We start from the raw sequence: 25,716 nt of genomic DNA on the forward strand, positions 1-25,716 counted from the left end.
TCCCCAGACACTTCATACTTGAAAACCACGTCATTGAGGTAAATCTTAACAAAGTCTCTACTGGATAAATTAGCATAAAGGTTCTTGCAAATTTTCACTCACACACAGGTGAATGCGTTTTTCCAACTCAGGAGTACATGTTTATTCACACTAATCCATTTCCAGCTGCATTTGATTGTTTTTCATGCCTTGGAAGTCTTGTTCTTGCTGCCTTTGCCTACCGCTTAGTGTCTTTACGTGCTTCCCCACCTGCCTGCTTTGTTTTATTCCCTGTACACCAGCCTGTGACTCATTTCAGCAGGTTCACAGGTGGTTAAATCTGTAAGAAGAAAGGTCAAAGAAAATAAGACAAAAACAACTGGTTGTTTCCATTTAGTGCTTCCCTGGACTTCTATGAGCAGGTAGCTATCATCAAAACACATTGCAAATGGAAATATTCTGTGTTGTGTTAAAACTATTATTGTTTTCCATAAAAATAAGTCCAAACTATTTTCTGAGGAGGTTTCACAAGTACATAACCTTGTAAGATGTCACAGAGTCTCGGTAAGACCATCAAAAAACAGAGTCCTAATGCAACACTTAAAGTGCTAAGACTACATGGGCATAGTCACAAAAACATGGTAATACGCAAACACGAGCTATAACACACACTCAATCACACAATAACAGCCCATTTTTCACCCCCTTCTTGTCACGCCTCCAACCAAATTAGATTGTGATTGCTCTTTCCGAGGTCACTTTTAATTAAACTGAGATGAGAACATGACACATGGGACTAAGCCCCATCCTACCACTTCAAATTATGAATTTATAACTAATGCGGAAGCCTCTTGCTTTCAACCATGACCTCCATATCATTTACGCATAAGAGCAAAAGGAACTCCTCTAATTGTCTTCTTCTGCAGAGATAAAGAGCGAGGCGGGAGGGGTGTGACAGTGTGCATGTGGCTCCGTGTGTTTTGATTAACATGTGTGAGTGTGGGAAGTAGTTGAAACACATGTAAAGAAATTAATTCATTTAATATTCTTTTATAATGCAAGTTGCTCTATTTAACTCAGCTTGTGATTGCCTATCAGAGACAGATAATAATGGAGACCAGAAGAAACGAAGGAAAGTAAAGAATATATACATACCCTGAACCATTTTTCAGCGTAGCACCAGAGAAGCTACTATAATTTCCACTGATCTGGTTTAACAGAATCATGGGGAGCTTATATGAACTTGTAATGAGTCTGATGACATGATTAATACATATGTCCATTCGAGACAAAAAGCCCTCCAAAATACACTAAATTACTTAGAGTATGTTCTCTGGTCAAACAAAGATGACTGTTTTACAGTTTATTATGTATTAGTAAAGAGTCTGTGAATGCTAATGCAATATAAAGAAGTTCAAGGAAGATATCAATTCCTGACTGATTATAGTCCAGCAAGATCCACACTTACTCACACAGCTCATTTCCATTTCTCTACCAAGCTTTAAGATGTCCAAGATGTGCTAACTTTTCAATAAACATTGCCATGAGGGTCATTTAAAATTAAACATGTGGTTAGCCTGTGACTGCTGGTAGTAGGATTTCTTCACCTTCTTCATTAATTAAAAGAAGTGGTGCTGAAGAAGTGTCCCTCACCTCAGTGATGAACGCCTTGGCTGTAGCTGGGCTCATGAACAAGATGGCTCTTCGTAGTGTATCTCGATATCGGTGGAGCTCTTCCACACGCATCGTTCTGAAAAGACTGGTGATCATCATGTTGATGTTCGATTCCACCTTCTGAAGGGACACGTCCATTCCCTGCTGGGACGTCCGGTCAAGGAAGTCTTCAATGCCACGAATATCTATTAAGAAAAACAAAACAAAAAAACATATGAATAAATTATGCAATGTTTGGTTCGCAAAGTATGTTGTGGATCAAAACATAACATTTGACATATACATTTTTTTTACACTTTTTTTTCCCTAGATGGTGGGTTATTTCTGCATGAATAAGAGCAGAAAGCAGGAGGCTTGGTTTGAATGCATGATGATGTGTTGACCACCTCCACCCAGGATCCAGAATTGCAATTTTCTCTTCAATGTTGGGGCATATTTTCTTAAATGTGTTATTCATGGTAATTTAATATGAATTGTAGGAAGCACCATAAATGGTGATTCAAGGGCAAAAAGGGCATTTTATTATCATCGTCATCATCATCATCATCCAAAATAATTAGCAAAATATACCATTACTACAAAAACACGACAGAACTAAATATTCATGGTAGAGTTAAAGAGTTTTTATTCAAGTACCAACCACTATAATTATATCTATTAAGAGTTATTTGTGTATGGTAACATTACTGGTACCAGTGTTTTTACTCGACTTGTCTATTCTTAATGAGCTACATTGCAGGTCAAGGTAATCCTAATTAAGGCACTTTGGTTGAGCCCAGCGCTAATGATGTCAGAGGATATGAGCATGTGTGTGTGTGTAGCTGTGCTTCGCAGCTACCTAATGGTCTATTTGATATGGAAAATGGATGACAGCATCGTCATTGCCAGTGTCACGGCTGAGCAATTAAGTGGATTGATTAGAGTTGTTAGGGGCTCGAGGGCTCGGGTGATAGTGTGATTTCATCAAAGCCAAATTTTTAGAGGTTTAACAACACATTAAGAGGAGAAATACTGAGCAATTCTGAGCATAGACACGCACCACATCCACCAGCTGTAACAACATCAAGCAGACTGTGAGTTCAGGAGGTCAGGCAAGGATAGTGTGAGGCATTTTGGATAGCATCTATGACTCAGATATCAAATCAACATCTTTTCCCACATGATGAAAATAATGAATTTGGTTTTATTTGTATAGGACCAATTACAACCCAGTCATTTCAGAGGAGCTTGACATTTAACTAAAATATAGAAAATATGACAAAAGCAATAGTATCATATGGGTAAAACATTCTTTTTTCTCTCCTGCAATGTCATCTTCTTCACCGAGTATGCACACAGGGGAACAACAACACAGACATATAGAGTGGGCAGATGCAGAACTCTGAAAGACAACAGCTGTTCACCAAGGAGTTTTACACAGATCTGTGTTTTGAATATATGCATGCATCTTCATGTCACACCGCAGTTGTGTTTTCTAATCATGAATCAACATATGCACTCAATTTTACCATTTGAATTAACAAGAGGGAAAAACAAGTCACCCACTCAGCTTACCACCAGATTGTAGTATTGTTTTTGCTTGAATACTATCAGCATATTTATGCTGTAGTATTGTGAAGACGAAAAAGGTAAAAGCAAAACCAAAAAAATTAAATAACATCTCCACTGGCTAAACAAGATCTCCTCGGTCTGTCTGGGAGCACAGTGTTATCAACATAGACTCTTTTCCAGCTGTTATCAATTAGCAGAAATAATGAATTATTAACAGAATGTACTCAAGCGTAACTGAACAGTCACAGCAACCCAAGTGTCACCAAACGTGGAACCAAGCTATAGCTCATGAGCTACATTAACATTAATTGGCAGAACAGAAACCCAAAATTGTGTAAACGTAGTGATTGAATCCTAGTGTAGTGAAAAAACTAAAAACAAATGTCACTATATGAATACAACCATGGTTAAATAAACAAAAAACAAGTTATAGTTTCTGGTGGTTCTATCATTTAATTAAATCAATGTAAATTTCTATTCACGTGTTTATTCTAATCAACAAACAATAAGTAAAAATAATCATGTCAGAATGGTTCTGAGTAATGCAGAGTGAGAGCATGATGCTGTTTTTGCATAGTCTTTGGCAGTTTTTGTGCTTGTCATTATTTAATTCTCTTACGGCAGTCCCTTTTCACCAACATGCACATCCCAATCAGTCAAAGTGTCTCCAAATGTCATCTTGCTATTTAAGTGACTGTCCTATAGCATTCTTTGCAGCATAGCACCTGCTCATCTGCCTGTCAGCCATTTTTTGCTGTCTGCCCAGAGGGTCGGTCTGGCTTTACTTACCATCATTATTGCATTTTCCACCCTGGCTTACAGTGCAGGTTGTGTCTAATGCATTTGCCTTGCTCCACTATGTTTGGAGCTTAACAAACAAACTCAACTGTCTCACTGTATACGGCTCATTCATACTTATAGCTGTGAGTACTTCACAGTGTAAGTCTATTTTTAAATAACTTGTGCAAGCAATGGTGTGAGGAATTTGAAAATGTATATAGGATATAAACAACCACAGAGTAGATTGTCAAAACACTGCATAATCCATTGTTAGGGATCTAATTAAAGTGGAGATTTTATGAACAACGTACAGGACCACCTAAAGGACATTTAATATTAGCTTACAGCTTGTGAAAGGAGCGTTGTTCATTAAAAATTAATGACCATATTTAATGAGTGTGAAAAATAACAAAAACACATTGGAACCAGATCATTGTTACAAAACATGCATAATGTACCTAAATAAAGGGCACAGGCAAGTTATGTGTGACGTGAAAATACTGCAAGGTGCGAGACCAACACCTTGACAAAAAAAAAAGGGGGGGGGGGTTGGTGGTGATGGGCAATTGACTTTCAAATGCGAACATATCCCGGTTCAATTTCATAAATTTATAGTCGAAAGCATCTTCATAGCCAACATCAAAGTTTGGTTGAGCTCCTGCCTCCTGCCAGTTCAAAGGACAAGATATGAGCGTGCAGCTTCCCACTGCTGAGCAGATCATTGACTATCAGACACTTTCCATCAAGGAGCTTCAGGACACGGTAGCGGATAAAGAGACGGGTAAAATTGCCACCAACCTTGCCCACCCAGGCAACCATCTGTTTGAGAAACATTCCTCTGGGAGACAGTAGCGCTCCATTAACACCATGATCACCCATCACCTCAACAGCTTTTTCCCTCAAGCACTGTCACCTAACTCAGCCACTCCTCCCGAGTCTCCCAAGCAAAGACACATTGTGTATTCCCACAGTCCCAGGACTTTTCATCTAACAGAGATGACTGTATCATCGCCGCAAAGTTATCCTCCGGTACCTAAGTGGTTTTTGCAAGATTTTAAAACATTTTGAAGGGACTCATATTTTATGCCCCACAGTCAGTGCACACTGAGTATCTTCAGAGGTCCAGTCATGAGGATTTTAACAAAGAATCATCACATTTTATTTCCTCAGGACTGGAATATCATGTCTACATGGGGAGAGCAGAGCACACCTGCAATGTATGCCATCAACCACTGCCATGTTTCTGCAACAACTATGAATAAACAAACCAAACAGCAGATGAGCCCGTTGGTACTTCTGCCAAGTGTTGCAGCCCCTGTATATGGTTGAACGTGTTTAAGGTAAGTGGTTTGTATGCCTTTGCAGTGTGTGTGTGTGTGTGTATATATATATATATATATATATATATATATATATATATATATATACACACACTTTTTTTTTTTTTATGAAGTTTGTATGTCTATTGTTCTCTGTATGTCTATTCCAAACCACGTGTCAGGCTTTCCCTTGATCCCATTTATTCCCAAGTCTCTGGCTCAAAGTGAAAGCTGGAGTTAATGTAGTGTAGCAGCCAACAGCAAGCAGGGATTTTACCTGCATGTACCAACTAGCTCAGTGGCACTTTGTCTGATCAGAAACCCCCACAATCTTCTCCCAAGCTTGCTCTGCCAGCATCCTTCACTTGTCTTGTGGTTTTTCATCTCAAACCTCCCTCAGTTTCCTGTCTGCTTTCCCAGGCTGAAGCCCATTATCAGAAGATATAAAGTTCAAGCTATGATTCAATGTTGAGACAGGCACTGTGTCATGTGTAATGTTGATCAAATACACAACGAAGACCAATAGCATCCCACCATCTTTTATACTGTTAAGTCACAACTCGTCTTGCTTGGTCTATCCCCTTAGCTGCCTTTGGGTATCCTTATCCCTGCCCCGGGCACTTCACTGTTGTATGGCTCACAATCAACATGTACTGAGCTTTAAAAATGATTTTTTTTTATCCCATAAGAATCAGTCTGGAGTATTACTTTCACAGCTGCAGTTGTGTTGAAACATGTTTAGGAACCAAGCCACTGGGATCTAAGCTTACTCTTGTAAGTTGATTTCCACATGGGAAATGAATGCTTTTGGCCCCTAAACTAAGCATGAGTAGTCTACTCAAATGCCCCACACTCCTACAACCTTATTTTCCTTTAGAGAGAAATGCCTATCTTCATCCACCACTATTTTGCTCTTTCAGTGTTTTTTTTTTACCACAAAGCCTCAGGCATCACTCTTCCCAGAGTCCCCAAAAGGGAGCTTTGCCACCACTTGTATCAAAAAAAAAAAGAAAAGCAAAACAACTGTAGGTTTGGCACCTTTTAGGTGTGCATCACTTTCTCGATCTCTTCAAATTGCCCCTACCTATAAATCCCCCTTACACTCCAGATAACCTTTCATCTGCTTTCCATATAACCTAATTCTATAAACCTTTCTCTTATCCCCTTGTCTCTATTCATTCCACTTCACTTTTTTTTTTTTTTAAATTTCTGAAGCCGTCTTTCCTCGATTATAGTGAGTTGTCATTGTTACTACTTGATGAGGGTAAGTACGTACATGGACTATACAATTTGTAGCTAGCAGATGCCACATATTATCGAAGACAAATACTCTCAATTCTCACTTCCAGTGGCTGTTAGATGTACATGTTCTGGTTCTTTTGTTTTCCTGGATTTGTCCCTGCTGCTGAAGACAATTCACTGTATCTGATCCCTGTATCTGCCCCATTATCCACATTCATGAAGATTTAACTATATGCCTCAATATGTATTTATCTATATCCATACTTCCAGTTGCATATTTATTTACCCATTATTTTAGTATGTCACTTCAATCTTTGTTAAGCCTTTGAAGCAAAGTGAAGGGATTACCTCTGTCTATTTTGGCTACTGTTGAGGGAAGGGAGGTGAAACAACAGCCATGCAACACAAAAGCATCCATGGCTGTTTTACCGACAAAATAATGTTTGTTGTGAAACATTGAGAAGCGAGCATTGGAAATATTTAGATTGGTTTAAATATGTGGAATCCCAGATTTTATTTCCATTTCATACTTAATGACTGCTCCACTTGCAAAGACTCCACCAAGAAAAAAACCAAAAAGAAAACCCAAAACCTCACATCAGTCATAACTTTGTAATCTTAATATTTTTGATTTGGTTGAAGCCCTATGTTTTATTACCTCCCTTCTCTGAAATCCAACTTTTTACTGCTAAAGACATTTTCCCAGCACTGACCTCCAAGGATGTAAACTACTTCTCTGGGGTCATAGGCTTTTATAAAAGGTTTGGCACACTTTATAGTTGTCTTAGTATTCATCTTTCCACTCGACAGCCTTTTTCTCTGCCCTGCAAAATCCGCTATGCCTTTAGATCTCTGTCTCTCTCCCCTCTCTTCTTTAGTCTTTTGGTTTCCCCTTATACATTCACAATCTCGTATATCTTTTTTTCTGTCTTGCTCTCTGTCTCCTCCGGAGTAAAAATGGTTCAAAGTAAGACATGCTTTCCCGGTATAAAGTTTGTAGATCTTTGCTGTTGGTCTCGAGTGTTATTGTTTGCCTGGATTCTTCAGAATCTTCCATTATCAACAACTTTCCAATACCTCTCACAGCAGAGCTATTATTTCATCCCTACTTTTCTTATCCTACAGCATTTAACTTCTACATATATCTCTACTGTTTGTCATTCCTTTGTCTCTGTATAAAAACAAGTTAAGGTTTGTGGACTATATCTAGGTTACTCTCTCATTTTTGTCCCTTTTCATACAATTTATTCATAGTTAACATAAGCAACCTTCCCACTTGCTGGGATACTTCTTGCTGATGTTACTTTCATTAACATTCATATGTCATCTCTGTCACACCTGATGTGAGGGTAAAGAGGATTCGTTCACATTTTGTGTTAGAATTACCCAGCCATAACACTCCCTGTCCATCATAAGTAAAAAAAGAAAAATACACTTTAAATATAATAAACCTTTAATTGCAGAACAGAATGTGCTCAGTGGAGAACAGCAACAAATTGGACCAAGTAATTGTGAGTAAAGTGAACAAAAGCAGTGAAGGGTTTCTTTGGAGATCTACAAGACTTAATAGATACAATGTAGTCCAAAGACTGTCCACAACGTGCCTGCAGCAAAAGCAAGGTTGGAACCTCAATCTCCAGAGCTGTGTTTTTCGTAGTGGGGTTGTTCGTGAACATGTTGTTCTGTTTATTAATGGAATCATGGATTTTGAACTAAAGAGGATAGATTTACCTGGGACTGGTGAGAAAAATCAGGCTAAATCAATAAAACCAAAGTCTCTGATATAAAGTGTCTTATTAGCTTTGACCGAAATCATCTACTGCATGTCAGGCAAACTTAAAAAAAAAAAAAAAAAAAAAGAAAGGTCTTTTTTGTATACCTGTGTGAATTAACTGAAAGTATTGTAGTTCACATATGAAGGAAACTGGCCATTACAGATAACTGATTCATTCTATACAAAAATATTGTCAGAGTTGTGTAATTTAAATGACACCAAACAATATGTTGAAACATTTCAACAGAAAACTTCAGTGAAGCGTCTGGACTTCTATCAGCATACTTCAAGCTCCACAGTTTATTAAAATCTTAGAAACCCGAGTAATTTAGATTGACAACTATTTGTGCTGTCATCCCTTAAAATAAAAAACAATTTGCTTTGACAGTTTGTTATCTAATGCATTATAAATCGTACATTTTAAGCAAGGCTTAATTGTCTTTACTTTCTGGAGTTACAGCATATGAATATTATATGTATAAGTTTTCCAATATGCTAAATATATGAATTTTTGAAAAGTTTTAAGTATTAGGAAAGTGATAAATAAATGATGTCACTATTTCCTGTCATATTCTAGATGTCTTCATTCAGCAGAAGTCGAGCTATTTAAAAAGGAAAACTCCCAGAAGTAGCGTTCCCCAGCACCTCCGTGTTCTCAGCCTCTATTTGATGTGATACTATGTGAAACCCTCTGAGAGCTCATATGTCCTCTGGGATTTTATACAAGTCATCTTAAAGTGAAACTTTGACATTTCAAATTTCAGACAGATGGTGTTTTTTTTTTCATTAGTGGCTTCAAAATGTAAATGTCTACATGAGTTTAGAAGAAACTATAAAACCAAAAAAAAACAATTATCCATCACTAGTTTTTGTAATGCCATTGAAGCATTTCACTCATCAGTGCACCCTTTTTCATTTTCCATGTGATCTTTCTTTCTTTTCCTTGTGTTATAACTCATTGCTCTGATCATTTAATGCTTATTTCACTCAAGCAAATCACTTATCTTAACCTGTCATGTTTTTTTCTGTGTCCTCTTCTGCAAAGGACAAGTAAAACAAAATAATGTGATTCTCTTTCAGGAATGTAGTCCTGACAATACTATATTGTATTAAATACATAACATTGGGCATTGGCATGGTCACATTTTTAGTATTGTGATAGGTGGACACAACTTTTAAAAAATCAGGCTTTCCAATAGTTCATGTTTGACCTGTGGCAATCACAACAGTTGCTCGATTCAAAGGCATTAAGTCAATACATCAACCTTTTTCAGCTGCTCCATTGACTATGGTTCTGAAATGATAGATAATTAGATGTATTATTGAAGTTGACACAGCCATGTTGCTTGACAGTCATTATTTCAAATTCCAGCTCACCACATTGAAAATCCCGACATGGACACCACTGCATCGATGAGCTGTATTGTGACAAATGTGAACTGGTATGAATGGTATTCTCTTGAGGTGAGCACCAATCCACTGCATTGATTTCATTTTCAATTCATGGAGTTGTGCTCAAATATTTATAACTTTGGATTATAAAGGCACATATACTTGGAAAGCAGGTGGAAGCCATAAAAAAGGACTGAGGTCATAGTTTAGATAGTTATCCTACTCGCTACCAGATCTGATTTGTGACATTTATAGTCATTGGGAGTTAAATCACTTCATCTCAGTGAATCTTTGTGACTGAGAATAGAGCTACTGTTCTGAAAAGCTTTAATAATTTTTTTGTTGAAAATGTTTCTCGGATATAGAATATTTTGTAGTGGGTGGATGGATGGATGGATGGATGTTCACCCCTGATCATACTGAATGTTTTCAGTTTTATCAAACAAAGCAAATTTGTTCAAACCGTGAACATTTTTTATTGATTTCTTCTCATAAAAGAATTGGCAACCTCACAAGCATCACACTTTTAAGGGAGCTCTTTCGCTCAGCTATAACCTTTTACTGTTGCGCCTACGGCCCTCTCTTGTCATTGGCTAAAAGCAAAACAAAACAAATCATCTTAATGTCAACAATGCTATTATCACTAAGTGGTACTTCTTGCATTTGCTCAATGAGGCCCTTGTTGTAGCAGTTCACACTAGATTATGAGCAAGGTCATTCGGTAGGTAACATCAATTGTTACTTTGATTTTAATATGTATGGAAGCCCGAGATAATATGATATTTAGGGATTGGGGGGTAGTGGAGGGAAGGAAAAAAAAGCTCAAGTAAAAGGAAGGGAAAAGGGACAGGTAGAGAGTTAAACAGTTAGAAGAGAGGAAGAGATGATGGAGAGAAAACATGTGTTTCATCAGTGTCCGCGACGGACCAGTAGAGCTGAAAATAGGGATTTGGGCAGTTGCGCCGTAGCTTCATTTGAGAGGACACACTTGACTGTCTGTTCTCCAAAGAACTCTCCTTGTACTGAGGCAAGGCCTTTTGGGAGCATTGCTATCATCTTAAAAGGCCATCTCTCCCTCTCTTGCCCTCTCCTTCTCCCGACCTTGCTTTCTCTCTTCCTCTTGGGCCCCTTTCCTCTGCCCTCTCACCTTCAACTGGGTCGGTGAGGCCATTAGGGAACAATGCTGATATCTTTAAAGGGCCTTCTGTGTTGGCGAGAAAAGCACTGTCTAAACCCGGAGGACTCATGTGATAGCTCAGTGAGCACAGAGGGGATTCAAGGATTCAAATGGAGTGGACCAACATGTATGCGCTATGTATGGGTGTATGTCGAGGTGACTGTGTGTGTATTGTGAAGATGAAATGTGTCAAGAACACAACAATTGAGAACACGTGCATTAATGTGGTTGTTTGAAGGTTGACATCGTGAAGGTAGTTTGGCTTGGAAAAAAAGAAAAAAAATGTTTGTCTTTGATGAAGTGAAGTTAAAGAGCTCCTCAAATCATATATCAATCATGTCACCTTAGAAAAAACTGCACCTGCAAGTATTGTGTCGGTCCCCTTTAACCCAACACAGTCAACTGTTATGTTATTGTGAGCAAAACAGGTGGTTTATAACACCTTTGATTGCTATTCCTAACACATCAATTTTAGGAACAAATTGCCTACTCTTTTATAATCGCAGTTTATCCTTGGAATGTAATCTATAAGTAACTGAATGAATGCATTTTATTTCTATACATAATTGAATCATTCCAGGGAATATAGTTTACAATCTTCTTTACTACTTCAAAAAAATATTTCTTAACAAGAGTAACAAAAACTTGAAATAACTGTACATGCTCATTGCTGTATACTTTATTAACCTCCAAACGAAATGGGATTTACAATATCTTGCTCATGGCATCACATAAAAAAACAATCATGTAGCAATGGACATTTGTAGGTTCCATCACATCAAGCGAGGCTTTTACCAAATACACTATATAATACACTATATTACACTATACACGATATAAATGAGTTTATCATTATGCACAGACTCGGTGACTTATCCTTATCCGGATTTTAACAATCAAAGTAAGTGTTATGATATGAAATGTGTTATGTTGACAGTCCAGTATAGCACACACATTACTTCCGCTCAGTTATTCTTCAGCTATAATTCCAACTACTTTGCAGGCCTTCTGAGTGTTGCTCAGGGTAATTCAATTGTGGTTTTCACTATATTGATTTCTGAGGTATGGGAGTAGCCTAAGCCACAAGTTGACAATAGCTCATATAAATTGCTTGGTGGAGCTTCTTCATTACAGCATAGTTTCATATGACATACTGTATTCAATACAATGATAAAATGCCATAAAGTCATTGGTGGATTAAGGTTCAGCCTGAAAAAAAGCACTGGAAAACAATTCCTCTGCAGAGGTTTCCCACTGGAGATCAATGCATGCAACACATTAATTGTGTTAAATGATGACAATGAATGAAATGGAACTCCGTTATGGTGATAAGCAGTAAATCGACACTGAATTACCATATGTGGGCAACAATTATACTGTCTTTATGGACCGAAACTTTTGATTTCATTCCAATGAGAGATGTCACAGCTGGTTTGTTCCATAAGCCAGCAAAGTTATGCACCACTAAAAAATGCAGCATGTTTGATGAGGAGTGAACAAAAAAGCAATAATAAAAAGACAAAAATAGATCAAAAAGGAAGTGAAGCTGCCATTGAAATGGAATAAGAAAAGGAGACCTCCAGCAACAGTCAATCTTGTGATGTGAAGTGAAAACCAGACCGATACAGCCTCTTGACCCAATGACAGCAAACCCCACAAGGATCTGTGCTTCATGTGAGTTTGCTCAAGTTTGTGACCCAACATTTGACAGCTGTGTAAAATGGTATGACGAGATTAACTTGCAGTAGCCAAGCAATCAAAAACTCTGGGGTCAGAACAGGGGACAGCATGCACAGCACAGATAAACCACCTGCACAGATACTCCCACACAACAGCAATAAAACTGGGTAAACATGGCAGCCACAGCAAAACTATATTTTTGTGCAAGGAAAGAAAGGGATTGGTGAAACAGGCTGGCATTCATCGAACTTTATAAAAGGGACATGGAGTGGTTCTTGTCTAATGTTTGAGTTAATGGACTGGAAAGAGACAGTGAGAGAGAAAAAATAGAGAGTAAGATGACACAGGCAGAAGCAGACAAGATGATGTGTCAGTTGCACAAAACTGCATAAAGATTTATATGCATGTGAGTATGTGTCTCTGCAAATGCATGTACATGGCATCATTATGTGTCTCCATTCCTGGTGGATGAGGACAAAAACAGATGTGAGAGACAGTGTGAGCTTTAGGACTCACCACACAACAGGAAGCTCTCAAATGTACTATCAGGCTGAGAAACCAGTGATACTATTCAATTAGACAAATGTGACATTCACTCATCACCAGTTTCACAGATTAGGACATAACACTGTTGTCAGTCAAAGCAAATCATCTGAGATAGCTAGATGTATAACTGGACAGCTATACATTTAAATAACAATGGCTTTGCTGTCAACAAGATATTAGAGTATTTTCTTACCAAAATTGGAATCATAGAAGAGAATGAACTTCTGCCAGCTATACTCAGAGACCACTTGCATGATGACCTCATTGAGATAGACGGGTGGGCGGACCATTAGGGTGTAGTCATCTGTTCCAGGGATCCGGCTGGTGGGTGGGCAGGCAGAACGGGGTGTTCCCGCTGGGGAGCGCTGGATAAAGAGGTGGGGGATGTGCATGGCATCAGCCAGAGTCTGGAGGCTGCCTGCGGACATGCAGCCAATTGAACTGACCAGAGCCAGGATACCACGGTTCATCAGATCACAGGCTAGATGGAGAGAAAAGGAGGCAATGGACAGAGAAGAAGAAGGGAGAAGGGAGAAGAAAACAAAGAATTATGTTATTTTTCGGAGCACATACAATAATTCTTCTTCCCAACATCTCCCAGCGTGGAAAAAAATGGCTAAATAAATGTATGTAAATACTAGTTGCAACTATGAGCAATTCAGATTGATTTTATCAATTATGTTTGGTATGAGTGCGTCAGAGCAAGTGATTTTTATTCTACAGGTCACCACACTGCAGCAATGACTGGAAGAGGCAGATACATTTTAGCTGGCTGCTTCTGCTCATTTCCACTTGCACCATGTAGTTATTTTTAAAGCAAAAATGGTTACAGCCATACACAGCCTCGTCGGTCTTAACGAAGAGGAAACATACATGTATAAACAGACATGTCACAGCACGACTGGAACATATCGTTGTAAATGTAGCAGACTGAGACTTTTTTATATTGCTCACTTCATCATCAATAAACGGAGGGACACTCTTCAGGAGCCTAGAGAGCCTGTTGATTCTAGGTTGTCACACAGAGTCAATCTGCCAATGGATGGCCACATGGAAATAACACAATTGCATGTGGTGAAGGACTGATATGTCTCCGTACCATAACATTCAACAGTAAACAACATTAACACTGGTGATTGCAGGACCTACTCAACCTGTAACAGCCACGATTTCCAATTTTCCCCACTGACCATGACAGCAATCTGCTGCAGCAGACATTATCTGACTGCACAACTCAAGTTTAACCAAGTCGTATGTCTACAGTGTCACAGTCAATGTCTATATTATTGACTGACCCACCGGTAACTTCATAGACACTAATAAAACCAATGCGAATGATGAGAACAATGCAGAACAGACTATATATATATATATATATATGGTTATAAATGGTTCTCAACTCAGTTGCTCAACATGTGCTCATTTCACTTCCTTTTCTTCTCCTTCCTTGGCCTGCAGTGCTTTCAAAAACCACCTCTGCCTCCCACCATCTCATCCGACTCCCCAGTTATGTCCAAAACAGCTCCTCCTAGTGCTTACCTTTCAGCACCAATCATTCCAGAGCCCTATTCATGCTGTGATGTTCAGCTTTATAGCCTTACAGCATCACTGACTACTATCCGCTGTCCTCAGTTAAGAGTCATCTGCCTCCCTCTTTAACCTCCTTTTTAGCATTCAACATATCTCATTCCACCTACCAATCTTTTCCCTCCATCTTTACTCACCAGCCATATTCTTCCTCGTCTCTTGCTTATGCTCATGGCAACACAAACACCCACCAAACCGGCGTCCTTCCTCTTCACTCAGTCTATCTTTTGATTCAATGCTTTGTTGGTATTTTTTATTCATTTTGTTTTTATGTTCATAGGCCCTTTCTGCAAATGGCCACCCACATTGTACAGTCATATTCTTGCCTCTTTTACTATTTCCATTCCATACTTATCATTGTTTCATCCTTCATTTCTGCTCCCACGTCACAATAAAATCCATCTTTCGATGTTACAAATGTTTATTTTACTTCTCGCTGCTTAAAAATCAGTCAGTCACTGAGTAACCTGAAAAGTGTTGAGAAATGTTCATAGACATGACAAAAAAAGTGCACACACAATATACTGTATAATGGCAAGAAAGCACAACCTCAAACACACAAAGTCAGCCTCTATAATGCCATGGGGACTAATCCGTTGACAGTGCAGAAATGAAAACAACAGAAGAAAGAGGAAAGACAAAAGTCTCCCAGAAAGAAAAGCTTAAAGAGACATATTTGTGGTGCTGAGAAAAGCAGAATGAAACATTGTACGAGTGCACACATGTGAAATGGAGGGAGAGAAAACATTAGAGCTATACAATATGACAACACGTCAGCTGGTGTGCACAAAAACAACCTAATGAGTTGAATTCCAAAGCGGTTGGTGAGGATAAATCCTCAAATGGTGACAAATCTCTGCATGCTTGCTTGTCTGTGTATTAAGTGAGCACAACATGCTGTCTGCTTAATTTCCTTTGTAGTTTAATTCAGTTTGTTTAATTAATTAAAGTTACCTCAAGCATAACAGTGTTGAATTGGATACACATTTTTTAGATGTACTAGTCATCCCAAAACTTACATCATATGGCATTGTGTTTGTCTTTTGCAGTTTTTGATAAAAATTGCTTTGTTTACCTGATTAAAGACATATTGACGTACAGCCCATTCATAAGCACTTCCTAAGGTAATTTAGTTTTCACTGTCAGTCAAACACTTATGTGACATTGATCTAATTTGGAAGCCAAGTAATATGTATTAACTGGCAAACATGATTTTGTCTTTTTAGCGATAGATGTAGGGTTGATTCAGTCAACTATTTCCGTGTACATCCCCACATTGATGCGGATGATTAATGAGCAGAAGCTAAAGCTGTTTAAATCTCACTGCCCATTGTACAAGTCCATATTTTGAGGAATTAATTAAAGTGTAACAATATATGATTACACTTTAGCAAGTCTTAGCACACTGCTTAGTCATGGTCATTATTCTTGAAATCAATGAGCCGATGATTGCTCACTATGTCTATCCAGCAGTTACTAGACATCTGAGCATTTGCATGCCTGTGGGTGGATGAAGAAAGGTGTATGTGTGTGTGTGTGTGTGTGTGTGTGTGTGTGTGTGTGTGTGTGTGTGTGTGTGTGTGTGTGTGTGTGTGTGTGTGTGTGTGTGTGTGTGTGTGTGTGTGTGTGTGTGTGTGTGTGTGTGTGCATTTTTCTTTACATTTAAACCGAATGAGTCAAATTTCAAGTTACATTTTTCACACTCAACACCCGCTTCATGGTGGCCATGCTAATATTTTAGCTTCATGAGTCAAGTTTAGCCATAGCACATTAGCTTAGCATCATCAAGGCTTTGGGTAATGGAAGGATTTGCTAATCCACTACTTATTAGGGCACTTTGGAGAATTAGTGCCCTCATCCCCTCTACATCACACACTCTTAAGTCTGTGGGGGGTTCTCAGCACCAGGCTCATTAATATATCTTTGCTAATGATTTAACGGCTCCATTGTAGCCCAACTTTGCATCACTCTGATGTTGGCGACACTTAAATGACAGTTAAAAAAAAAAAAAAAGAGGTCCTGGAGCTGCTGATCCAGCAAAATGTAAGTGGATTGACTTTGAAGAGTTTGACAGGCATGGGCTGTAAAAAGGTTGGAAAGGCTATAAGCAATTAAAAAAAAGTAAAGCATGACATGTATTAGAGAGAGAGAGAGAGAGAGAGAGAGAGAGAGAGAGAGAGAGAGAGAGAGAGAGAGAGAGAGAGAGAGAGAGAGAGAGAGAGAGAGAGAGAGAGAGAGAGAGAGAGAGAGAGAGAGAGAGAGAGAGAGAGAGAGAGAGAGAGAGAGAGAGAGAGAGAGAGAGAGAGAGAGAGAGAGAGAGAGAGAGAGAATGGGTGCAAGAGTGCAAACAAAAATCCAAATGTATCCATTTTAAAATCCCTCACCTATCACTGCTACTAAACTCACCCATGGATGGACACAAAGACACACAGACATACACATACACACACTCCTTCCGTCTGGGCCGAACACTGACGCATGATAAATCATTATAGAATCAATCTGGCAAAAGCAGCTAAGACCTGTCAAGCCATCATGCAGAGGTGTTTATTTGAGGAAGGGTAATGTCAGTCATTCTAAAAGACATGACCACATCCCTGAGTTCAGACTGCTGGCCATGGAGATTGCTGGAAGATTCATTTACTTTGTTCATTTATATGCTCCAGATTTATTTACTTTAGCTGGGACGGAATGTTTTCTTTCAATCAAGTTTTGCATGTGAGCTGTTTTTTTTTTTTTTGGAATGAGGAGATTGATCTCATAAGACCCGAAACATGTAGCTCGCCTGCTCAACAACGTGCACAATGCGATGAATCGTGCCTCATGATTTTTCCTATATTTTATTTACACTGAACCACAGTTCACAGTTGAAGGCGGGCATGTTGATGCATGTTTGTATGTCGATGTGTAACATGTGTCATTTGCAACGGAGCATGCTATTCTGTTTTCTCAGGCTTGTCAGTCTGTCAGAATAACTAGACTACAAGCACTCCACCTGCAACCACGTATGACCGATTCCTTTCTCCATGTCCATGTCCCTTCAAGCACTCATCCGACCACACACTCGTGAACACTATACACTCGTTATGACACGGAGACACAGTTGTGCACACTTAGAGAGTGTGGTTATGTCTATAGAGCCAAAACATTTATTTTGTGACTTAAACATGGTAAACAATTCATATATATATATATATATTTAAAATAATGAAACTAAATAACAACTATATATTAGCCTGTAAAGCTCAAATATAATATTTAAAGTATAGTCTTTTGATATACTGCTACTCTTGTCATTATGGTGAGTAGATGGATGGATGGATATATATCACAAAGTGACATCCAGCAAACTTAGCATCAACAGTTTTTTTTGTAATAAAGCCACATTCACACAATCAAACATTGTTTATATTTGTCTTATACAATTATTGGTCCAATGCCATTATGGGTGTAAAGGTAATCAAATTAGGATCAGCAGCACAAAGGGACTAAACATGGCTGCAGAGGAATAGGCTCAACAGCAGGTGCATGATGCAAGAAGGCAGGGAACACAATATCCAAGTGGCTGGGTAAGGTCATAATGGGACACACCTCTGAAGGTGGTGACGGACCCAAGATCCTGTGGAGCCTCCAAGTATGTACTACAGACCCGCTAGTCAACCACACCATAGAAGTGGAGGAAAAACAGTAAAAGCACACTGTTGGACCAAGAAGTTAGAGTCTAACATGGCTCTGTCCTGTGACACAGGGTTCGCCATGTTGATGACATTACTTCCAAAAGTATGTTCATGAGAAGGCACTAAGCAGCGATAATAACGAGTACCTGCTGAAGACGAACATGTGGTCATAATAAAAGGGGTAGTTTTATGTGAAAGTCACAAAGAAAAAGTAAAGCAATAGTTCACAGAGCAATGTCACATCTCGGAATGCTTTTCCATATCTGTCAGAGTGTGTGGGTGCGCGTGTGTGCGAGTGCGTACTTGCAGCAGTGACCTACTTGTCGGAATTGTTCATGTATTGTTCTAGCTCCTAACTGCTGTGATGCATTGTGCCATACAAAGCCACGTACTGAGTGGCAGAGAGAGATGCTTACTCACAGTGCTGGCAGGCTGAAAATATGTTCTACTCTATAAATGCCTTCGTGTGTGAATGTGTGGAAGGTTGGTTTGCTGATATACACTCCTCGAGGGAATGAGCACTTGAATTAATGTGGTCAGGAAGGTAGAATGAGTAAAAGATAACATGCCCCCTTCGACTTTGTTGCTCTAAAAAATTATCACCACAGGTTCACAGACTCCTGGCACTTCCTGTTGCTGAAAATACGAGACCAAGGTTTTCTTGCAAACACAATCTGACTTTATCCCTGCCCCCAGTATGCCTCCGCCCCCTTCCCGGTTACCATTAACATTTAATGGCCCCCCTTTGGTCCCTTCATCTTACCACATTTAACATCATCTATTCAGCTCTAGTCTCTATGCCCTGGAGATGCATACATCCCCTCTTTTATCCAGCTTCTTTTTGTCTTGTCTGCAACATTCTCTGTGTCCCACTCCTCATTCCCTTCAACTGCCCCTCATTTCAGTTTACATTCATTTGTATGCAGTTACTGCAGTTGCCATTATCACACACACCAGATGTATAGCTCTTCTTCCTTTTTCCGATCTTCACCTTCCTTTGCCTCTTTTTTCCTCTACTTCATTCAAATGATCATTGAGCCATGATTGTATCATGCTGCCTTCATCCTATGTTTAACCAATAGTAAGCAAATATATCTTAAACAAAAAAACAAAAACAAAAAATACATATGAATTGATTTGATGAGCCATTGACATTGATGTCCAAATACTTGTTCCTGTCCTATCCATCTTGCGTTGATCAGGTACTCTACAAAATGCAGAGTGTTGTTTCAACGCTTCCATCCCTTCATTTATAATGACTGTTTTAGCAAATGTAGCTGGAACCACTCGGCCCTCATTATGGAGGGTGAGGAAATGAAAGAAAAACAAAGTTTTGTGCATATACTTGAATAATCCTAGGGGGAATTATATACAGTGTTGCTACATGAAAAAAATATTAATATAGAATACATATGTTAAAATATTAATCATATATTAACCCACTGTAACTAACTCATATTAATCAGTAAGAGAACAATATATACATGCTCAAGCTCGACGGCTAATAAACAAATACATACAATATGTACAGAGAAGGGTATGTCAGTGAACAGACTATTTATTAAGTTAGATGGCCACAGGAAATAATGTTTTGCTGTGCAGTATTTTGGTGAAATGAGTCAACATTATAGGACGGCTTCTCACCCAACAGAGTGGACCTGATGGTGTTGAAGGCACTGAGAAGTCAAAGGAAACAACTATAATAGTGCTGTCCAGTCAGTGCAGGGGGCATATTCTGTTTCATAATATGTTGTTCAGTTCAGTGAGATTTATGGTGCATGGTTAAAGCCGTGATTGTGGCTGATTACTATTTGAGGCAACAAAGTTCACAATTTCTCTGCAAATGTTGCATAATGTTCCTTTAAATACTAATTCACTTTCTCTCCAGTCATCTCTTTAGTTCTCCTTTGTGTCCCCCTCTCCAAATCGCAGGTCAAACAGTACATTTGACCTACTGTAAATCCTAGTGTTGTTGAGAATGACAGATACAAACGGCTCTCCTCTCTCTGGACAGAACTACATTCAATCCCCACCCCACTCGCCAGTTGTCTCTCATTCACCTTTTTGGACCTCAGTCACTCCCAATTCATTTTTTGACTCCATTATTTCAGAGAGGTGTACAATGTACACGATCAAAAGACAGTTGATCTTTAACTTGTTCTTCATCCATCTCATCATACATTTACCCATCCATCAAATCAATCGTTTGTTACATCCAATTGAAATGGAGCTTAACTCCACTTTCCTGGCGTGGAAGATGCATCCCCCTATTAATTCTGCACGCATCTTTCCAAAATCCACTCATGCATGCATAGCTTCCTCCAATTCCCTCTTATCGTCTGAATTAATATAATTTCATGTAGTTAAAAACAAAAGTGCTAGTCCACACATTTTTAATATGCACTTATCTTACTTTTCTATAGTATCCTTTCCTCTATCATGCACAATGCCATGTGGATCTTTAAAGAAAAAAATCTGCTGAAGTAATAGAAAGCAAAAGCTGTCTGATGTCTGCTCTGCGAGTTGGCAGAGAAACTCTGTGACCTTCATGTCTTTCCATTATTTTATTCTCTTCTGCACCCTGTCCTCCTTGAGTATTGTATAGCTGTCTTCCTGGTGTCATCCAAGATAGACACTAGTGTTTTTTGCCCTGATAGACACTTCCTATTTCAACACCTTTTTTATAAGTTTTCTAAGTATTTTTTTTTTTTATAAGTTAATTATTTGTAACATTTCAGTGACCTCGAATGAATAGTAATGCATATTTTACACTTAAAGCTCAACATTGGTTTATAATCACGGCAAGGGAAAGAAAGAAGAAAAAAAAAAAAAGAACAAGCAGGGTCCTCATGTCCGACGCATATACTGTATATTATATCGGTCAAAAAAATGCGCCATGAAGATGATAAAAGCACATAAGTCGCTCTGGACTATGTCGCATTTATTTGGAAATGTAATTAACAATTCAATCTGTTAATTAAGCGACACAATAACACGCAGAGGTTGAATGGGTGTCCTTCATCGTTAATGAGGTGCATATTATCACACGGGACAACAGGTTGAATATGTCCTGTACTTAACTGAGCGCCGTCTCTTCTTCTTCGAGGCCGTCATCAAACTCAACATCAGTCGTAGTTATTTCAGCTTTTCTGAACCCTAAAGGCCCTTGCATACTCCCTTTTAGAAGCCATTGAACTGTCTTCCTCTTAGTGACAACATGCTCACCAGCTGTCATTATTCTGAGTGTTGTTAACGGCTTTCTGTCACTTGCTGGCATAATCTCACTCACTCTAAACGATCAGAAAATTAAGTTTTACTGCCATTACTTTACTGGGACATTTCTGTGTGCGTATCCTCTCGTCCCTCATATTTTCACACTTACTGTACTTTTTTTAAAATTTGGACTTTATTCACGTCTTATACTGCTTCAGTGGATTTCTGGCCGAGATTGAAACGTAACAATTAAAACTGTTCATTTTTAAAAGACAACAACTTGCAAACACATCATATGCACATACACAATCACAAAACAATCGCCTGCCCTCAGCCTCTTTCTCTCTCTCTTTGTCTTTCTATCTTTTTTTGTACCCTCTTTGTCAGCTAGGGTAATGACCCATTTGTCAATGCTGTAATCATATTTAGAAAATGGATTGGTTGTTGTTCACTCCTAATGGCTCAGGGTATCTCAGTTTTTATTGCTTGTGTACATGACAGATGTCATATTTTTCCACTTGTCGTGTCTGAAGCCAATTGCACACAGGTGTGTGAGCAGCCTTTTTAGGTTGCAAGGTGATTTCGTGTCTGTGCACACCCATCATTGTCATCAAGAGAAAAGAAATATGCCAACGATTCCTTTGTTCTTTCAGTAGCATTCAACTATTGTGTGTAACATGCAACTCAAATATGAATGGTTATTTTTGAACAATCAAAAACAACTAGAGCTCCTCTATAATAATCTTGGACACTTAGATATTTTTTGGATAATTCTCATAATTCTCATACAATATAGAAGATATGAGTGTGTTTTGGTGTTCACCACTGGTGTTATAGTTCTGTGTTTTACTTAAATGATTTTGTAATGTGCCAATGTTATGTTTCCTTTATTTTTATATGTTGGAGGACTGAACCATCCTTGACTACCTTTCCAATACACAAACACTCGCCTATACTGCTCACAATGGATGACATCGGAGCACAGTCACAATTGTCAGAAGTTTTGTTTTTTGTTTTTTTCTTTTGGTTGGAGTTGGTCTTTTTGTGCTATAAAAACATGTTTCAGTGACATTCAATTTATAATTCATACAAACTTGTACAACTCAGATGATGTTAAATCTTGGATGATGCCACATACTGTATATGTCATGTATGTGTGTCATAGTGTTTATTCATAATAATTAGCAAAAAGGTACAATTTGTGGTTAAAAAAGAACATTATTGATGCCAATGGTGGAGCAAGGGTGAGAGAGGAGTTCATGAGATGAGACAAACAGCAGGAAATTAAGTGGAAAAACAATTTACTTTTGGCTGAAAAACCAACGTTTACATTTTATGTAAAGATAAAATAAAACAAGCTCACAAAAGTTTCAGGTGCATTGGTTGCATTCCTACTTTAAGGGTTTTCTTTTAATTACAGGAAATCCAGAAATCAACCAAAATGTACTACTTTGTAAAATGAGAACAGTGCAAAAAAACAAATGCACCATAGGACATGTAGGTGTAGATGAGTTTAGAATTGCACTGTGTGAGTTCACTTCCTCCAGTGTGTTGGTAAAATAGCTGTTATCATCGTGCAGGAGGGATAAATTGAAGGTCATATAATAATTAAACAGGTTGGGGGATATGTACGAGGGAAGTTATGTGTAAATATTTAGACATAATGTTTGTATGAATACAAATGCATTTTCATGCACGTCCTACGGTGCGTTTCCTTTTTGCATGGGAAAAGTTGAAACGACACAACCAACTTTGCCAATACTTTCTTTCTGTTTCCTCGAAGATTCTGTATGAGAAGGCATTAAGTATAGCTAGGAATAGTAAAATAAGATGATTGGAAAAATTCTACTTGTTTAGGTCTATAACTTATGGGAGTCATCGAAAATGGAAATAGTGTCTGGAAAATGAAAAAGCAACTTTTCAGTCAATGTACGCATGTAAAGAGCTCTGTAAAATAAATAAAGAAAAAAAATGCTCAAAGGAGAGAAAGAAATTGTGGACAAATGCAAAACAGTGGTCAGGAGAGCGAGAGGTTCAAAGCGTTGAAAAGAGGGAGGGAACAAGAGATGGATGAATTATGAAGAGACCGTAGGGAAACCCATAACGAGTCTATCAGGAGTCTATCAGACTGCAGTGAGACAGAAATTGGCTGCTCACTTACTGATAGAAGTGAGAAATAGTGGGAAACAAGAGAGCATCTGACATGCAATGCAGGGACATCTGCATAGCTGTATGTAGCCTCAAAAAAAATTAGCTTGATGGTCAGTGAGTCCCATAATAAACTTGGGCAGGCTGTTACATCATTGTGTCCTAATAATCTGAACGTTTGAAGTGCGAGTCTTTGTCCTTGAGTCAGATAAAGGCACCTGACAGACATTCAATGAATAACCAAAAAATTAAGGTTAAATTAATATTCAAGCATTTTGCCTACAACTCTTTGCTGTGTCAAATTATTTTCTACATGCACGTTTTGGATACTTTCTTTTTGTTCCATGCTGTGAAAAACATTATAATGTGCATATCCAAACCACTAATTTGGATAAATTACCTCATATGCATGCAATTGTACAAAAACACAAACACTTCAGAACAATTCACTCATTAGGTATGCTATGCCTAGCACAGATATGTAAAGTCTATTCTTATGCGCCGTCTTTTTGTTTTTAATGGCAAATGAAGGAATATGGCTTTCCAGCATTCATAAGCAATGCGGTGAGTCAGTTATAGTACCATTCTCATACACACAGACACACAAATATGGGCTGACAGAGTTACTGCATGCTTCCAGCTGCCCATGGCTGCTTGTATCAAATTCTAAATCCTGGTATTGGCACAGAACCCTGTGATGAAATCTGTAGCCCCTTTCCACCAGGCACCCATCCAGCACGACATGCCAGCCAGTGTCTTGAGCGCAGCCACTACAGACCTCTTTGCTCTCCTTTTCATGTGGGAGTGGTCAGCGCTGTAAAGGCAATCAAAGATTATCTTCCTGGGCTCTCTAATACTGCAATGACCTTTAAACTTAGTGAAAAAAAAAAGACAGTCACCATCCTCTCAGGACAAGGCAAGAACCGTTTCCAGGAGTGTCTTTCATCATCCCTCTCTGTCAGTTTACTGCAGTGTTTGGTACCAAGTTATGTCAAGCAAATGTGAAAAACGGACATCATCAAGAGCCAAAAAGACAACAAAATCAATATTAGCTGGAATGAAGAGTTTTGATAAGTAAGCTCAAAGCACTAAGCACAAAGCTTTTTCTTTTTTTTTGTTTTCGAAGCCACTCCTGAACTATGAACATCTAAATGAGGTGGGAAACCAAAATAAAAACTGCATACATTGTCCTTTTATCAGTCTACCTCTGCTCCATCGAAAATAAAGTAAAACTTAAGTGAACTGGACAACCAGGTATATCTTCACCCACAAATAAAACTGCACTATTATCTATTAAAACACATTATTAGAAATCCATCCATTCATCTGGTGATTCCAGATAACTATGAGCAAAGACAGGGTGCACCCTGGACATATTGCGACACCATAGCAAATAAAACACAGTCACAGCTAGAAAAACAAACACTCATATTCACACTAAAGGGCAATTGAGACACAGAAAAGCCCCCACTCCTGGTCTCGAACTGAGTATGGTGTTGCTGTGAAGTGAGAGTGGAAACACTACACCACTGTGTTGTCTTTATTAAAGAGTGTGACATTGTATGTGGCCAAATGGCGAGACTGACTTCACCAATACAATAAAATATGTTATATAGTTTTTCTCCAGGTACATCCTAAGATCAGTGTGCTTGAGTACACTGCACCCTCTGACCATCAGTACGATAACTTTGAATTGAAGATGGATGAATTGACATTTTATTGTCACAGCCAACTCTACGTCATCACAATATGAGAAAACACTAACATTTATCATCAATCAATAAGTTTTGATTGGCTGTTTTCATTTTCTTGGCTAAGTCATTTAGTGAAAAGGTAGTAAAGTGGGACATTAAGTAAAAAATTGATTACGAAATCTACTTTTTCCTAATTCTAACCAGAGTCTTGTACTCTGATATGATGGCCTTTTACTGCCAATATTAAATCAGACTTGGCTTCACCCTCGAAAGTCTTCCATTA

The 25,716-nt window shown here is 38.5% G+C and overlaps 1 protein-coding gene across 1 annotated transcript in view; it reads right to left on the reverse strand.

Moving 5' to 3' along the window:
- grid2 (glutamate receptor, ionotropic, delta 2) overlaps positions 1-25,716 on the reverse strand; it is a gene marked incomplete at both ends in the record, with an annotated part of 484,572 nt that overhangs the window by 188,700 nt on the left and 270,156 nt on the right. The window contains 2 exons of the mRNA XM_080499738.1: positions 1,633-1,838; positions 13,308-13,595. Of these exons, the coding sequence (XP_080355864.1) occupies positions 1,633-1,838; positions 13,308-13,595 (494 nt within the window). The remainder of the gene's footprint in view (positions 1-1,632; positions 1,839-13,307; positions 13,596-25,716) is intronic.

The sequence above is a fragment of the Blennius ocellaris genome, assembly GCF_963422515.1.
Source record: "Blennius ocellaris genome assembly, chromosome: 7".
In the NCBI taxonomy this organism is placed as follows: Eukaryota; Metazoa; Chordata; class Actinopteri; order Blenniiformes; family Blenniidae; genus Blennius; species Blennius ocellaris.